The sequence below is a fragment of the Mustela putorius genome, unplaced genomic scaffold (genome assembly GCF_011764305.1).
Source record: "Mustela putorius furo isolate JIRA1106 unplaced genomic scaffold, ASM1176430v1.1 tig00004007_pilon_pilon_pilon, whole genome shotgun sequence".
Classification (NCBI taxonomy): Eukaryota; Metazoa; Chordata; class Mammalia; order Carnivora; family Mustelidae; genus Mustela; species Mustela putorius.
The window spans coordinates 880,851-899,340 of NW_025422145.1; the positions used below are offsets into that span (position 1 = coordinate 880,851).

General features: G+C 49.3%; 1 protein-coding gene across 2 annotated transcripts in view; it reads right to left on the minus strand.

The window, feature by feature from the left end:
• The window catches only part of VPS35L (VPS35 endosomal protein sorting factor like), a 115,677-nt gene that overhangs the window by 13,190 nt on the left and 83,997 nt on the right, over window positions 1-18,490 (minus strand). For both annotated transcript variants that reach the window (XM_004750283.3, XM_045072052.1), the window contains exon 27: window positions 8,818-8,957. In XM_004750283.3, coding sequence (XP_004750340.2) covers window positions 8,818-8,957 — 140 coding nt within the window. The remainder of the gene's footprint in view (window positions 1-8,817; window positions 8,958-18,490) is intronic.

Below are 18,490 nucleotides of genomic sequence, written 5' to 3' on the forward strand. Positions count from 1 at the left end.
GGGGATAAACACCCCAAACTTGTTCCACTCCCGCCTTCCAGTCAGCAGTCGGTCCCTGCCACTCACTGGCTGAACGGGTCAGAGAGCGGAAGGAAGCCAGCCCAGGGGACGCGGTCCCCAGGGGCCGGTCTCACACACGGATCCCGACAGAAGTGCAGGGGACGCTACAGCAGCTCGTGCGCCAAGGTCCGGACTCCTGGCTCTGCTGTTCCTTCGGACTGAAATCCACCTGCGAGGCCTGGCCTGACCCGTTCCTCCGCGAGAGCCCTCGCCCAGGCTCCGTCACAAATCATGGTTGCATTTCCAAGAGCAGTTTTGAAGGGACTTCTTTATGGCTTCGGGGAACGGCCTGATTTGTTTCTGTCTCTCTCCCTTTCGTCCCGGCCTATAACCCCCCGGGAGGACCGGTACTTTCATGGGTCGGAGCTGCCAGCTCGCAGCCAGGGCTGCCCGAGTGGCACAGAACACATTACAACGGGTGCACTCTCTCCACGCCTGGCGCTTACGTGGCGACAGAGACGAATAACGATCGCGAACTTTCAGTCACTATGGTAGCTTTTTAGCGTTCCAGAAAGACACTATGAGGACCAGCCCCTGATTTCACAGAGGGCAGGTGAGCCACGGAGAGGTTAGCCGGCCCCGTGTCACACCGCTGGTCCACTGAGGAACCAGGGCTCGAGCTCTGCAGTCTGGCTCCTGGGCATCAACTCCGCACCCGGAACATTCACGCCGCCCCTCTCGGACCCGACGGAGCCGGCCCGCTGCGGGGAAGCCCCCCGCATGAGCAACCATTCTCAATCCGGCGCGGAGTATGAGAAACGCTGGAACCGAGATGGGTGGGAAATCACACCTCCGAATCCCACGATACAGCAGCAACACTTCCAAGTGACAAGGACAGTGGCGGGGCGAGAGAGACTGGGTACAGCTGTTAACATCTACAGGAACTGCTGCTTGGATATCCCCGAGAGAGAGGACGCACCATGCCCTGAAGTCTGAAGGCCCCAGGCTAGAGTGATCGAGACCCCCCCAAATCCACCCCCTCCCCACCCCCACCCCGTGCCGGGTCTGCCTTCCATTTCCAGTCCGTGGCTCACGACGGCTGTTCTTTGCTAACAGCTGTTTCTAACTGGGCTATTTTCTTCTGCTATGTGGATGTTCAAAAATACTTTTTATTTAAGGATCTGCCTTGGAAAGAAACAATAATCCGAACGTTGCAGTAAGCATTTCAACACGGCTGTCGTAACTGTAGTGGGAGCCCATGCAGCACACCTTCCCCGGGGTGGGGGAGAAGGGGGCACGCAGACATAAAGGTCTGTAACAAGCTATTTCCGTGAGCTTTCCGCTCGTAACTGGGGACGAGAGATTACTTCCAGCCTTTTGTACCAGAAAAAATTTTTCCTGAAGATATCCGTGCTTCAGGGTTTGTAACTTTTTTTTTCTTAATTGCACTTTGATGCTTCCGCGCCAACAACTGAAGCAAGGCAAACACAGGTTTAAAAAAAAAAAAAAAAAAAAAAGTAAAAGGGGCGCCGGGGTGGCTCAGTGAAGCGGCTCGCTCTTGATTTCAGCTCAGGTCATGATCTCGGGGTCCTGGGATAGAGCCCTGTGTCCGGCCCTGCACTCGGCAGGAAGTCTGATTCAGGATTTTCTCTTCCTCTGCCCCTCTCCCATCCCCTAAAATAAATAAATCTTTTAAAAAATTAGATAAGAACAAAAGGCCCTGGATTCAACTGGCAATGTGAGCAGGGGAAGCCCCCCACAACCGGGGGTGGGGGAGGGGGGCCCTGCCTAGGCTGCCTCCCTGACAGAACAACCCCGCACTTACGAGGCAGGTCCCAAGGGACACCTGGGAGGGACTCAACTCTCTCTCTCAGCTGGACAGACAGGGGACCTGGCTTCTACTGTTCGCAATATCCCTTTGGGTCCCTGGTTCTGGTCTGCAGGAATCACTCCATTAAATGTCATTCCTTAATGGGGCGCCTGGGTGGTCCTCAGTGGGTTTACCCTCTGCCTTCGGCTCGCGTCCTGATCTCAGGGTCTTGGGATTGAGCCCTGCATCCAACTCTCTGCTCAGCGGGGAGCCTGCTTCCTCCTCTCTCTCTCTACCTGCCTCTCTGCCTACTTGTGATCTCTGTCAAATAAATAAATAAAATCTTAAAAAAAAAAAAAAAAACAAAAAAAAACCCCTGTCATTCCTTGGCAGAGGAAGGTGTATCCTAGAAATGACTAATTTTCCAGGAGCGCTAAGGTGAGAGACAGCAAAGACGCACTGAGCACAGACATCCTGGCTTTGGCTTTGACTTTCGTCTTGGCCGATGACTAGCTGGTGACCCTGGGTAAGTCACTTGCCCTCTCTCTGCCAGGGTCTGCTTCTGTGAAATGAGGACAGGAACAGGCTCGTTTGGAGGATTTGTGAACTGCCGGCTGGCTCACTGTCAGGGGTATGTAAGTGTTGACGATAAACAGTAAAAGCCCTTTAGAAAAGGAGCCAGAACACGGGATGGGGTGGGGCCTGGCACTGGGAGGAGGAGCCGGACAGGGAAAGGGGGGTGGGGACGAAGCGGGAGGGCAGGGGACAGAGGAGCATGGGTCAGGAGGCTGTCAGGAACCAGCTGTCTGTGGAGCTACACGACTCGGGCAGGAGCCAACCCTGTCATGTGTCACCAGCTCACACCCCTGGTGGGCCCTCAGCACTGCATACACACGAGTCACCGAGGCTCTCTTCTGGCCCCTCCAATGCAGGCTGCCTTCCCACTCCAAGCTTTACCCATGCTGCCCCCTCTGCCCAGAATGCCTTCTCCTGTCCCCCGCGGCCCTCCATGACCAGTCTTCCTGTGGCTCTCAACTCTAGCGACACTTTCTTGGGACACTTCCCCTGACCTACTTCCCTTCCAACCTGGGCTCTCAGAAGTCCCTGTGTTTCTTTGTGGGACTTTATACTATTGGAGTTCCAAGTGTTTATTTGCTTAGTATCTGTCTTCCTGAGCGGAGGACGCACTTCTCTGGTTCACTCCTCAATTCCCAGATCAGCAAGTCTTTGTGGAACAGACGGGACTAACGCAGCTCAGCACTGGGACACCATGTCATGCTTACGGCGGGACACTTCACAACGATGAGGAGTAGAAAAAGACACTCCCCTGCTGTGTCCCAGATGATCCGTGCCAGGACATGGATGCCAGTAATATCCACTGCCTGTGTCAACTGAATCAAAATTAGGCCTGTGAGCTGTTACGCTGAACCTGTTCAATGAAGTCCACGGGTCCTACCAAATGTAAGAGAAATGCATCAGCTCAGTTACACAGACGACTCTGCAGGCCAGCAAGAGGCTGACTGCAGCAAATACCAAAGCAGAACGTCTCTGAACACTCCCAAACTGGCACTGTTAGCCAGAGAGAGGGCTGGCCTGGGGAAATGTTTATTTCCGCATTGACAAGTACCAATAAAGGGGGCCAGGTAGTTTATTTAGCCTATTTAGTCAATTTTTTTTCCAAACAAATAAAATGAATCGAGGCCTTTTAAAAGGCTCATACACAGTTGGTAGGGACATCGACTGACGCAGCCACTGTGGGAAACAGTATGGAGGTTCCTCAGAAAATGAAAAATAGAGCTGCCCTCGGATCCAGCAATGCCACCTCTGGGTATTTATCCAGAGAGCTGAAATGAGGATCTCAAAGAGACACCAGCACTCTCATGCTCACTGCAGCACTGTTCCTAATGGCCAAGATGTGGAAAGAACCTTTAGGTTCTTTGGGGCGTGGCGCTGGGAGGAGGATGCCCATGGATGGATGAAGAAAATGTGACATGCACATCAAGACAGCATGGTACCGGCACAAAAACAGACACACAGATCAATGGGACAGAATAGAGAGCCCAGAAATAGACCCTCAACTCTATGGTCAACTAATCTTCGACAAAACAGGAAAGAATGTGCAATGGAAAAAAGACAGTCTCTTCAACAAATGGTGTTGGGAAGATTGGACAGCCACATGCATAAGAATGGAACTGGACCATTTCCTTGCACCACACACAAAAACAGACTCAAAATGGATGAAGGACCTCAATGTGAGACAGGAATCCATCAAAATCCTTGAGGGGAACACAGGCAACAGCTTCTTTGACATCAGCCGCAGCAACTTCTTCCTAGCAACATCGCCCAAGGCAAGGGAAGCAAGGGCAAAAATGAACTATTGGGACTTCGTCAAGATCAAAAACTTTTGCATAGCAAAGGAAATAGTCAACAAAACCAAAAGACAACTGACAGAATGGGAGAAGATATTCACAAATGACATATCAGATGAAGGGCTAGTATCCAAAATCTATAAAGAACTTAGCAAACTCAACACCCAAAGAACAAATAATCCAATCAAGAAATGGGCAGAAGACATGAACAGACATTTCTGCAAAGAAGACATCCAGATGGCCAACAGACATGAAATAGTGCTCGGCATCATCATCAACATCACATCACTCGGCATCAGGGAAATACAAATCAAACCACAGTGAGATACCACCTCACACCAGTCAGAATGGCTAAAATTAACCAGCCAGGAAACAACAGATGCTGGCGAGTATGCGGAAAAAGGGAAACCCTCCTACACTGTTGGTGGGAATGCAAGCTGGTGCAGCCACTCTGGAAAACAGCATGGAGATTCCTCAAATAGTTGAAAATAGAGCTACCCTAGGACCCAGGAATGGCACTACTGGGTATTTACCCTAAAGATACAAATGTAGGGATCCGAAGGGGCACATGCATCCAAATGTTTATAGCAGCAATGTTCACAATAGCCAAACTATGGAAAGAACCTAGATGTCCATCAATAGATGAATGGATAAAGAAGATGTGCTACACACACACACACACACACACACACACACACACACACACACACAGGAATACTATACAGCCATCAAAAGAAACAAAATCTTGGGGTGCCTGGGTGGCTCAGTGGGTTGAGGCCTCTGCCTTTGGCTCGGGTCATGGTCCCAGGGTCCTGGGATCGAGCTCCGCATTGGGCTCTCTGCTCAGCAGGGAGCCTGCTTCTCTCCCTCTCACTCTCTGCCTACTTGTGATCTCTGTCAAATAAATGAATAAAATCTATTTAAAAAAATTAAAAATTTAAAAAAAGAAACAAAATCTTGCCACTTGCAATGGCATGGATGGAACTAGAGCGTATCATGCTGAGCGAAATAAGTCAGTCAGAGAAAGACAATTATCATATGATCTCCCTGATATGAGGAATGTGAGAAGCAGGGCAGGGGGTTGGGGGGTAGGGAAAGAAAAAATGAAACAAGATGGGATCGGGAGGGAGACAAACCATAAGAGACTCTTAATCTCATGAAACAAACGAAGAGTTGCTGGGGGGAGGGGGGTTGGGAGAAGGGGGAGGGGTTATGGACATTGGGGAGGGTATGCGCTATGGTGAGAGCTGTGAAGTGTGTAAGCCTGAGGATTCACAGACCTGTACGCCTGGGGCAAATAATACATTATACGTTAATAAAAATAATTAAAAAAAAAGAAAATGTGATATACGAGGGATTGTTATTCAGCCTTAAAAAAGAAGGAAATGTTGTAAAATGATGCCAAGATGGATGAAACTCAGAGGCTCTCAGGCCAAGTGAAATAAGCCAACCACAGAAAGACAAATACTCATGATTCTGCTTCTATAAGGCCGTCCGCAACAATGACAGGACCAAAGGATAGGATGGTGGTGCTGGAGGTCCGGGGGGGGACATCGGGAGCTACTCATCAAGGGGCTTCATGGTTCAATTAAGCAGGACGAATATTCTAGAGATCTCTGTACAATACTGAGCCTGTACTCAGTAAGACCGTATCATACACTTAAATATGTGCTCAGAGGGTAGGTGGATCTCAGTTTAAAGGTCTTTACAACAATAAAATTAAATGCAAAAAATTAAACACTAAAAGCTGCGACATGAAAGGATATGCTGTGAACCAGGTCTAAGTGGGATACAGGGGTCGTCTCCACGCGAAAGCGCCTCACAACACACGTGCCTCAGGGGCGGCCCATCCTCGGGCCCGGGAGCCCACACAGCATTCAACCTCAGCTTTTCAGCCTGAACATCAGGCACCTCCAAGCCCGCCCGCAGTTAGCTGTGTCCCAGGGGAGGGACGGACAGCTGCTAAGGCTCAGCCTCGAGCAGATCAAGTGCACTGAAAATGTTTCACGCTCAGAGGGTGCAGGACGGGCTCGGCAGCCGCACAGACCTGGGTTCAAATCCCAACTCTGCCGCTCACCAGCTGCGCGGCCTCGGGCAAGCTGCACGGGCTCCCCAGCTCTGGGGTGACCTACGTGGGAAAGGCACAGGGAGTCCCCCCCATGCAGGAATTACACCGAGTGAGCAGGCACACTGGGGCTAGTCTTCATCTCATTATCTTTACTAAACCCCAGCAAAAGCCTGCCCGCTGACACCGGGAACAAGAAAATCCGCTGAGACCCTGGGAACATTCCCGCAAATGCCTACGGGGCCAGGAAAGCAACAGAAATGGGTTTAGTGGGTCCAGAGGTACCCACGGGAACTGCAGGGAGGGCACATGCCTCCCACCCGCCCCCCAAAATGGGGAGGCTGCTCCCAAGCTGAGGCAAAGTGGCCAGGTCGGAGAATGTAGGCCCCCCCCACCGCAGGATCTGATTTTTCTAGAGGAGTCGAAAATCTGGGGTTTTCTGTGATCTACCAATTTTTAAATGTGGGTAATTCATTCCAAATGTTTTCCATCATTATGTGGCCAAAAAAGCCTGTCTGTGGGCTGGCTTCCATCCGCTGGTCATCAGTGCGCGACCCCAGGGACAGAACTTCTGGGTCCCAAAGTGCTTTCAGATCAGTTGTTTCATTCAACCTCCCAGCAGCCCTGCCAGGTGGGCATTCCGATGACATTTCATACAGGAGACGAGTGAGGCTCTGACGAGTCAGACAACTTTCCCAGAGCCACTCAGGGCTGCTGAGTCACTGGGTCAAACTGCCCTCAAGTTTCTGACTCCAAGCACAGGCTTTTGTCCAGGCTCCATTGATTTTGAAGAAAACACCACATGCAGACGGAAAATGCAGCCCAATTAACCAATGAATGGTGACATCCATCAGCTGGCTCCTTAGAAACTCGGATCATTGTCGGTCCCCTCACTTGACAACTGGACTACCCAAAAAAGAGAACGTGATTCCACTAAGGAAGTGATCTGGAAACAGTGGAGTCAAGCATCGAGCTCTCCCTCCTGACCACGCCATCCTCTCACTGGAGCACTTGGGACCTTAGCTGGGACACTTGGAAACGGAGCCATCTTTTTGTCTCCTCGGCTCCTCCGAGAGACCATTCGAACGCTGGACAGTTCAGCCCCTCAAAATGCACACAGCAGTGATGGTGCGTATATTCACAGAGATGTGCAACTGTCACCATGATCAATTTTAGAACACTTGCGTCACCCCCAAAAGGCAGCCTGTACTCCTGAGAGCAGAGTTACTTCCTGTCAAAGTGGTCCTAGGACCGTCCAGCCCTGACTTACTCAGGGGCTTTCAAAAATGCTGACTCAGGCTGTGAAGTGTGTAAACCTGGCAATTCACAGGCCTGTACCCCTGGGGCTAACAATACATTATATGTTAATAAAAAAATAAAAATAATATTAAAAAAATGCTGACTCAGGGGCCAATCCCAACCTCTTGAGTGAGCCTTTCTGGAATGGGGTTCCCAAGAATGTCTATTTTAACAAGGATTCCGGATTCCTACATACATGTGGCTCTACCAGGAGCCAGTCTGTTTCGTGCCTGGCCCTGTCTCAGCCTGGTGAAGGCCATGGGCTCCTCAGAATACAGTTTTCTAATGAAGAAAATAAAATATGTAAGACGACAAAGGAAACCAATTATGCTAAAATATACTTGTCAAAATATTTTTCCACGTATTTGTCATATCGTGTTCTATTACTTCCTGGTAAAGACATTAAATTAGCCATCGTCTGAAATGGGCCACACCTGAAATGTGATATGAACATGTGGCTGATTCCTCTGGTGACAAAGTCCCAGCTATGTCACTACTACTGGGGCTTGCTGCCTCCATAGCTCACAGCGGAGCCAACGGCTACGTTTATTCACTGAGATTTGTAAAAATGAGAACTTTTTTCTTCTCATCTTAAATTCACGGTTGCCCCTGCCAGACCCTCAGGGAGTACGCAGACCCCAAGTAAGAACCCCTGCCAGAGTGCGGGTCCTGGCACTGCGTCTGGAGAGAAGCCCTGATTCCTGCCAGCCCAAGACTCACTGCTCGGCAGTACGCCCCGCAAGAAACCCCAGCACGCTTCCAACAGCGTCCCCTTGGACCCCGGCGACCTTGTTTTGGTTTCTAGTACTTGCTGCCAAAAGACCGTCACCATCACCTTTTAAGGGGCCGAGTGTGTGCCCGCTGTTCTCATCACGTAGACAGACCTACTCCCTTAATCCTCCCAACAACCCAGAGATGGAGACACGATCACTAATCCCATTTCCCAGATGAGAAGACGGCAGCCCTGTCATGTGACACAATCACCCGAGCCTGCAGAGCTGGAAGGTGCAGGAGCCGGGATTCTAACCTCAGCATCTCGGTCCCCAGACCTGAGCCCTTAACCAGGAAGTGGCACCCCAGACCGCCTGGAGAACCACAACTAATACACCCAGGACACAAAATGAACGGAAAATACACCGAGTAATTCAGGGGCACCTCACTGGCTTGGTCAACAGAGCATGTCGGATCTTGGGATCAGGAGCCCTGTTTTGGGGGAAGAGGTAGAAAGCCGATCAAAGAAGGACATCACCTATAGCTCTTCTGGCGAAACGTACCGGAACTATTAATAACGTAGAAAAGAAATTGCAGAGGAATTCCAGAAGGAAGGATTCCGACGGTCGCATCTTCCCATCGATATTGATCATCTTGGGAACTTCTGGAATAAGGCTTATGGCGGCTTTGAAAAAGGCATCAGCTGTAAGACAGAAGAAAAGTCCATGTGTGAGAACTCTGAAACATTCAGGTTCTGTATTCTTCTTCTCCGGGCCTGCAGGCCCGTCCTGAGAGTTCCGTGGAAGTCAGGCCACGCGGAGGGCCCCACACAGCGGGCAGGTCCTACAAGAGGGTTTCTGCAACCTTCACTGACTTGCTGAACATTCAGCTGAGAGGGCACTGCTGTCCCCTCCCAAATCCCCCTCTCTCCTTCCCCCCTCACTGAGCAGCTCAGCTCAAAGAACCACAAATGGGCTTTAATAACGAAGTGAAATAAGCAAGTGGCAAATTTTTACAGAAGTCACAGCTGCGGGGACTGAGGGCTCAATCTGGACTGGTTCCCAGAAGCCTCCTGTGCCCCGCGTGCGAAAGCACAGCCCCGGGGCCCAGTTCCCAGATGGGAAGCAAGATGTGGAAGGACAAGTGCCCGGTCCTACATCAGCGTCCTGGGTACACCGAGGTTCCCATCCTGGAGGCAGAGCGGGGCGCCGACTCCGGGCTCTGTCTACACTAGCACGCCCTGGATTTGTTAAAGAAATAACTGAGACATCTGAAGCAATCCACACATGGACACACACACACATACGTGCACACACACATGCACACACAGGCACGCGCACGCAGCTTTAGAGATTTCTGACGAGGTGAATCATTCCAGAGAATCACTTGGGAGATGAAGTTATTTATTTATTTCTTGTTTAAAGATTTTATTTATCCATTTGACAGGCAGAGATCACAAGTAGGCAGAGAGGCAGGCAGAGAGAGAGGGGGAAGCAGATGCGGGGCTCGATCCCAGGACCCTGAGATCATGACCCGAGCTGAAGGCAGAGGCTTTAACCCACTGAGCCACCCAGGCGCCCCAGGGAGATGAAGATGTTTTTAAAAATATTTAGTATACCGTCAAACCAGAAGACCTCAAAGGATGAGAGAAAGCTGAAGGCAGAGGCTTTAACCCACTGAGCCACCCAGGCGCCCCAGGGAGAGAGAGGAAAAATATTTAGTATACCGTCAAACCAGAAGCTCAAAGGATGAGGGTGGAGAAGTGGAGGAGAGCGGGGTGGAAAGTGGAGGAGCCAGGGGGGAGGCAGGAACAGGAGGGCAGAGAGAGGAAGGGCTGGAGGTGGGGGCTGAGGGAGGCAGAAAGAGTTCTTTCTAGAACTGCCAAAGCATTCACCATGAGAAAAAGCCTCAAGGACAAAACAGACCGAACATCGACCTGACAAGAGAAATCTTAAACTACCCAATAAGATCAAACGTTTGCATGGTCCAAATAAATACACTTCCATGGCGAAACGACTTCCAACGATGCGGAGAGGACACGGCGCTGGCACACAGCATCCTGAACTCCCACCGGAACCCCACGCAGCACCCCAGAGCGGCACATGCGGCAACAAACGCCTCCCTCCTGGCACCAAGACCTGTGCTTAATGAGAAGAGTCTGCGTCTACAGCCAGGGGTGGTAGAAAGGTCTTCCTTCTTCAAAGCAAAAAAAAAAAAAAAAAAAAAGACAACAACAAAAGCAAAGGCAGCTCTCTCAGAGCTTTCCAGAAACTTCCTTCCCAAGCTGTCTCTCCCAAATGGAACTCACACACCTACCACATTCACCAGGCGGTGAACAGGCACTGTGAGCACAGAGAAGGGGGAAGAGTCAACATCGGTGTGCGACGGACGTGATTATGGGACTTAACACCTACTTACTCAGAGCCTGTTGTGTCCTTTGGTCCTGGGGGGTGGGGAGACACGAAGCAGCCAACATCGATCTTGCTGGACAGAAAGAGATTAGATAAAGGACCTCTGGGAAAAGACACCTGACACCGACTCTGGCAGACAGACGCAGAGGCTGCAGGTTCTCCTGTCGCAGGTACCAAGAGGAGTAAAAGGCAGCATTCGAGGGAACCATGGAGATTCCTAGGCCCTGCCGTCAAGTAGTCTGTATTCTTAGTCCTCGACTGTCCTATGGGGAAGGCGCAATGATTTCCGTGTCCACATCCCACATGAGGAAACAGGCTCAGAAAGTGAGTGGCCAGGTTCAAGTAGCCCAGGGTCGGTCAAGTCCATCATGCACACTAAGCAATACAATCAAATTGGCATAAAAAAAAAATAAATATATATAATTATATATATTATTATATATATATATTATTATATATATAATAATATATATATATATGCCTGCAAATCATCGATCTGATAGGGGGTTTATATCTAGAAAACATGAAGACATTCTCCAGCAACAGCAGAACAGGTAACCTGATTAACGATGGGCAAAGGACCCAAACACACATTTCTCCAAAGAAAACAGTCAAGTAGGTCAACAAGCAGGTGAACGGATGCCCAACATCAATGATTATTAGAAACATGCGAATCAAAGCCACAGTGAGATTTCATCCCTGGGAGACAACAGGACGGGCACCGTGGAAAACCGAGCACTGGCGGAGATGTGGAGAAACTGGAATGCTGGCGCCCCCCTGGTGGGAGCGTGAAACCGCGCAGCCGCTGTAGGAAATGGTTTGGAGGCTCCTTAGGAAGTGGACACAGATTTAGCACCTGCCCCCGCAGTTCCACGTCCAAGGGGGTACCCTCCAAAGAAATGAAAGCAGGGACTCCAACAGGCATGTGTACAAGAGCGCTCACGGAAGCACTAGTCACAAGAGCCAAAGGGCAGCAACAACCCTAATGTCCACCAGCGGATGGACAGAGAAGCAAGCCACGAACAGAGTTCAGCCTGAAAAGGAAGGAAATTCTGACCCGGGCTCCGACATGCACGCACTGGAAACCATCATGCTGAATGCAATAGGTCAGACAAGGGGACACACGCATAGGATTGCGCTTCTGGGAGGCAGAGTCGAGTTCGTAGAGCAGAAAGCAGAACGGGGAGAGGGAAATAGTCACTGTTTCATGGATGTGCTTTTCAGTCGGTTTGGGATGATGAAAACGTTCTGGAAATGGATAGGGGTGAGGGCTGTCCAGCACTGCCAGTGCACCTCAAGCCAGGGAACTGCACGCTGAGAACTGCTTACCGTGATGCGCTTCACGACACTGAGATGTAACCTCACTACACGAAAAAGAAACAGAGCCGAATCCACCACGGACGCTACCCCCTTTAAGCTCAGGCAGGCCTGGACCCCACCGGGTCTGGCTCTCTTCCTTCTGCGGGAAAAGCTCTCTGTCCCCATGGCTCTATAGGAATTGCTTTCGGATGAAAACATGAAGTCCATAATGTACGAGGTGAAGAGCCTCTCTTAGCGGAAACGAAAATTCTGCTCAGAACAACTTGAAAGGCCGTTTATTTATTCTATTTATGTGTTTGTTACCAAGTGGCCCCGAGAAAAGTGCCTATTATTATGCCTCATTAAAGGGAGAGCAGCTTTGCGCCCGGCGCTCTGTTCCTCGCGAATGCCCCCACTCGGTTCCCATTGCAAAGGAGAGGGCTAAAATAAACAGTTATTTAGGGGCTGGGGCAGGCAATGTTCCAGACTGTTCCAAAGCAGATTTTTGTTTCTATCCTCAGAAGACTTACTCCACATATAAAATCTTATCTAGGAGACTTCTCAATTCTGACTTAGTAATTAGGGCTCCAATCCTACTGTATATGAAAACAGTTTTTCCTCCCGGAGTTCAGAATAACCTCATCAATACTGTAGAACACTTTTGTGGCTATTAAAAGCCCTGGAAGACAATCCAAGATAAAATGGGCTAGATGTGCTTTTTTTTTTTTTTTTTTTTTTTAAAGATTTATCTATTTATTTTAGAGAGAGAGTACACGCAAGCAGAGGGGAGGGGGCAGCGGGGGGGGGGGTACAGAAAGAAGGAAAGGGAGGGGAGATAGAGAGAAAGAGAGAGCATGCACGCGCATTCAGCAGACCCCCAGCTAAGCGCAGAGCCAGACACAGAGCTCGATCAAGAGTCAGATGCTTAACCGACTGAGCCACCCAGGCGCCCTAGTTTTGTTTCCAAGACCTACACAAAAAGGAGAAATCAGATTTCCATCCACCAAGACTATTATTCATTCCTGTTTCACTGGGGAAAGGAAAAAGCAGGTATATGGACCAGCTTCTCCACGCTGTATCTTTTTCTACCTGAATCTTCTGAGGTTTCATGAAGAACCACCAGGCTTCTTTTCCACAATCCACTTACAAAAAAAAAAAAAAAAAAAAAGAAAGAAAGAAAGAAAGAAAAAAGAAAAGAAAAAGTTGCCACCCAGACCTGGCTGGCCCCACCCGAGCACTGCTTCTGTTGGAGACCCTTCTTGGGGTGCTGACCCTCTGCAGAACGGTGTTCTGCTGTTTGCTGCGCAGGGATCAGTGTGTCCTCCAGCGCCGTGGGCTACTGGCAGAGGGTAGACCCAGCCACCATCCGGGCTCACAGGAAGAGGGACTGCGCTCCCCTCAGAGCCAGTTTCCGAACACTCCTTTGTTGTAAGAATCATCAGACGCCTTGCAAAAAATACAGGTTCCCAGGCTCACTATCGCCAATGGGATGGTTTCATGGTACAGTCACTCTGCAGGACGTGGCAGCTCCTCCCACTGTGCGTGGCTGCTACCTACACGCACGTCCGGGCTCTGGTAGGACGAACCTCGAAACTGGGATGCGAAGTGAAAGGGGTCGATCGCAAAAAGACCTGTATTGTAAGACTGCATTTTTAGGAAATAGTAAGCAGAGGCAAATCCAGAAACACAAAGCAGATTGGAACCGGCCTGGACTTGGAAGAAGGGGAACACGGAGTGACTATTTAAGGGATCTAGGGTTTCCTTTTGGGGTGGTGAAATTGTTCTGGAATTAGTGGCAACTGCTGCACAACTCTGGGAATGCCCTAAAGCCGGATCAATTATACACTTAGTAGAAGGATGGATTTTATAATACATGAATCAATCAGTTCTCACTAAGCGGTCATTTATACGAATTTATATGAATCCCCAGGTGCCACCTTACATGTATTAAACTACACCATACAAAACAGAAATTTGGAAATCAGGGGGCACCTGGGGTGGCTCAGTGGGTTAAAGCCTCTGCCTTTGGCTCAGGTCACGATCCCAGGGTCCTGGAATCAAGCCCTGCATCAGGCTCTCTGCTCTGCAGGGAGCCTGCCTCCCTGCCTACTGTGATCTCTGTATGTCAAATAAATAAAAATATTAAAAAAAAAAAAAAAAGGAAGGGAGGAAACATTACTGGTGACTTTTATTTTGAGGCTTTTTACATTAAGTAAAAATCCTTTGTGAGAATTTTTTCAAATGAGCACGAGGTAACTTTTTTAAAAATAAAAATCATTAAGAAATAAAAATAATGTCCAGGTCCGTCTGTTTTTCAACTGTTTTTCAATGATTAACAGGATAGTACCCCAGTCACCCTCCGTTCGAGAGGACATAAACTCAGACTGGAACTGTCACGTCTGAGAGTAAGGTCATTCTTGTATCCCTGGTGTTGTCATAGCAAAACTGGACTCAGTACATGAATCGTAAGAGACAGTCAAGAAGCGATAACCCACCTTCAGAGGCGGTGTTTGGTTTTTTTCAAGAACCCATTAGCTCAGGGCTAACGGAAATCTTTACTATTCTTTGGAGTCATAAACTCCCAGGGTTAAAGGAGAGCTCAGGAACAATTTGCTGCACTCCCAAAGAGACCTCAGAGAAATCACGTGCCTTCCTGGACAACGGAGACGGAGAGCTCCGAGGCCAGGGAGCTCTAGGAAAGGCATCATCATAATGTCTTAGGACAAGACGTCACAAGGGGGTGAATGAGTCCCCTCGCATCCCTTGAATCTACTGGATTAAATCGAGATTCTGGCTCTACTCTCTCGAGTTCTATCAGCACTACTGCTGCAACGTGGGACATGGCCCACGACACCTCAAACTTTGTACTTTGGATTTAATGTTAATGTCACCCCTAAATTCGTCTACTGAAATCCTACCTGCTCCTCAAAATGGTATTAGAAGATGGGACTTCGTAGTGGTGAGATCATGGGGGTGGAGCCCTCATGAACGGGATTAGTGCCCTTGTAAGAAAGGCCCCAGAGAACGTTCTCACCCCTTCCACACACGAGCACACAGTGAGAAGATGGCAGTCTATGAACCAAGAGTCCTCACCAGACACTGAATCTGCTCTGGCTTCATCTGGGAATTATAGCCTCCTGAACTGTGAGCAACATGTGTCCATCACTGAAGCCACGCAGTCTATGGGGTTTCTGTTATGGCGGGCTGAACCGTCTGTCATCAGGATGCACCACCACCAAGGGGGCGTGGGGGGAGTGCCTTCCAGTAAAGCCTCGTGGTCCAAATGGCCGAGTTCTTACCAACAGAGATTTAATGCTGCTTCTTACTAAAGTGTGTTTCCGAAATGGACTGTTATTAGAGCGGTTACGCTGGAGGATTTAAGGGGCCGTTATTTTTCTAATATATACACAGGGTAAGATTTCTTAAAATATCATATTTTAAAAATATGAGTGCCTAGAAACAAGTACATACTTCATCCACGAATGCTTACTGGTTATCAGTGATGGCTGAATCTAACCTTGGTCCTGCCCTCTGCTTTATGCAGAAGGTCCCCCTCAATTCACGGAGTATCGACGCATTGTGAAAAGTCCACTGTGGTCCCAGAAATGACTTCTCAGTTCCCATGAGCCGTCCACATACCTGACTCCTGTCTTTGGGGTAATGCACGGTCGACACACTTTTTTCAAATCCCCGCGGCGGCTCACGGGAGACCGTGAAGGTGTCTCTGTGGAGATTAGGTCCGGAGTTCCCCCGAGCAGAAAGGAAGAAGTCTCTCTCTCATCTAAATCCTGGTTCTCTGTTTTCTACATAAGCTTAGCAGACATTCAGTCTCTAATAATTGGCCGCCGGCAACCACAGGCACCCAGGGCCAGAAATCACACTCTGTATCGTGGTTGACAGGAGCTACCGTAACCTCGTGGAAGCCCGGGGGTAGAAAGAGCATGGGAAGTCCCATGGGGCCACTTATGAGCTGGACCCTCCTGGGCCAGCCCTGTGACACTCTGGAACCTTAGCCTCACCATCTGCAAAACGAACACAAACGACCTAGCAAACGCCACGTGCCGAGTGGGACTAGACCGGCTTTGCCACGGGTTCGGGTCTCGCCCCAAACCATCCTCCGAACTTCATCTCCTGTTCGTTGCTTCTAGATGCGCTGTGCTTCCGGCCACCAAGCCTCTGCCCCCACGGCTGCCTCAGCCTTCTGCCTCATTTGAGCGTAGAGACGTCCTCCCGTTGAGGCTCTTCAATGCCACCTTTTATGAAGTTTTTTCTTTTCTTTTCTTTCTTTCTTTTTTTTTTTTTTTTTGCTCTCCCAAGCCAAGTGTCCTCTCTCTCTCTCTCTCAAATTCTCTTGTACATTTTAGGAACATCTTGCACGACGTCTATCAGCAGCTGCCTTGTCTACGTGTAAACCGACAGGCCCTCCCCTACGAGCATGCCGTCTCTTTAAGTGCCTTCCTGTTCCGGCGCCAGGCTGGGCACGGTGGCTTGTGCATTAAAAAATGGCCAAGAAATGCTGGCAGGAGGAAGCATATTGGAGATATTTACTAACATAAAGAGTTGCGCACACTTACGGGGGGGGGTCTCCCCTGCTCCTTTTCTGTGGGTTCTATCCATCCCAGGCCCTAATACTCCCTAAGGGAGATGGACCATGCATGTTGGGACCACGCATGTGCGTGACAAGCTTCATGCCCCCTGCCCACCGGTGAACTCTGCTCTGTCTCTGATCACCAGAGAGGCCGCGAGGTCTGGAGAAAACAGTCATACTGGATGTATCCTTCAGAAGACGGTCTGCCAATGGAACTGGTAAATACAACCTTGAGCACGGACCCCAGAGACTTGGTAAATGGATGGAGGCCATTTTTCTTCATCGCAATCCACTTGTTACTCTCCAGGAAGAGGATAAAATATTCTCTCCTCCTCCACACTACTGTCCCAGCCTCCTCCGATGGCAGTGATGGTCCACGGTGGCTGGTGGCTGTCACCACACTCAACAGGCCGTGGCCTCCCTCTCCTCCGTGCTGCTTCAAGGTCCTCATGGATTGAACCAGCACAAGAGCTTCTTTCAACAGGTCTATGCACGTCGGCCTCTGTTTGAATCTCACCTACTTTCTTTTCTCTAAGACTATGAAAATAAAGTATTTATTTTTACTTTTCTTAAAGATGTTATCCATTTGAGAGAGAGAGAGAGAGAGACAGGGGAGAGGGAGAAGCAGGCTTCCTGCCAAGTAGGAAGCCTGATGCAGGGCTCGATCCCAGGACCCCGGGATCATGACCTAAGCCGAAGGCAGACGCTTAACCGAATGAGCCACCCAGGTTCCCCAAGTATTTAAAACCTACTACAGGACTTGCTTCCGAATAGCAGGGTTCCTTAGGAATTATGTCCATAAAATGAGAGCATTCGTACCATTTTATATATACGTATGGATATTATTAAGAATTATCAACCATTATTATTGTGTGATTACCACTCGTTCATTCAACATTTCCTGAGCACCCACATGGTAGGCATATGTTGGACAAGATAGGTAAGATTTCATGGAGCAGATAGTCTTGCAGTGGAGGAAAGCAGACGATTATTCACATATTTGCTTGTTAAGTAACACCAGGGGTTAAATCTAATGAGGACAAAGTGCCAGTATCAGGATAACACACCTTTTTTTTTTTTTTTTAATTTTTTCCTTATTTATTTGACAGAGAGGGATCACAAGTAGGCAGAGAGAAAGGGGAAAGCAGGCTCCCCACCGAGCAGAGAGCCTGATGCGGGGCTTGATCCCAGGACCCTGAGATCATGACCCGAGCTGAAGGCAGAGGCCAAAACCACTGAGCCACCCAGGTGACCCAGGGTAACACATCTTATAAAATAATCCAACTTAACTCAGTTTGTTTGGGGGTTGAGAGGCCAAGGATGGTGTCCTTTAAAAGGGGGCTTGTGAGCTAAGCTCTGAAGGATGAAATTGCAAAAAACAAATGAAAGAAAGGAAAATTCAAAGGGAGGGGAGAGAGAATTCTGGAAAGCACTATTATTAATGAAAAGACTAAAACTACTCTGCTTGAATTGTGTTCTCTCTCATTCTGTCTTTGGAGGAAGCCCAGTTCTCGTTTGTTTGTTTGCTTTCCAGGATAAGTCAGTAGGGTTCATCCTTAAAAGAACAATCAGCTTTCCTGTCATTTCTCAAGGTTTTGCAGATGAGAAGTTTGCTCTCGGAACCCCGAAACCACAGAGCTGTTGTTGTATGCAGAGCGCCACAGTGTACTTCTATCTTCTGAGAGACAATTAGATGAGGTCGGTATTTACTGAGCAGCTACTGTGTGCCAGGTGAGCCAAGTTCTCGAAGTACGTCCTCCCGTGCAATCTGCGACAGACAGTTGCCACAGCTGAGATCTCCACTTGACAGATGAGGAAACTGAGGCACGCAAGGGCCAACTTGTCTGAGCGTGTAAGTGGCAGAGTCGGGACTAGGGGACCTGAAAGTCACCATTAGTGAGGGACGCATCCCAACATCCTGCTGTTGGCCAAACACCA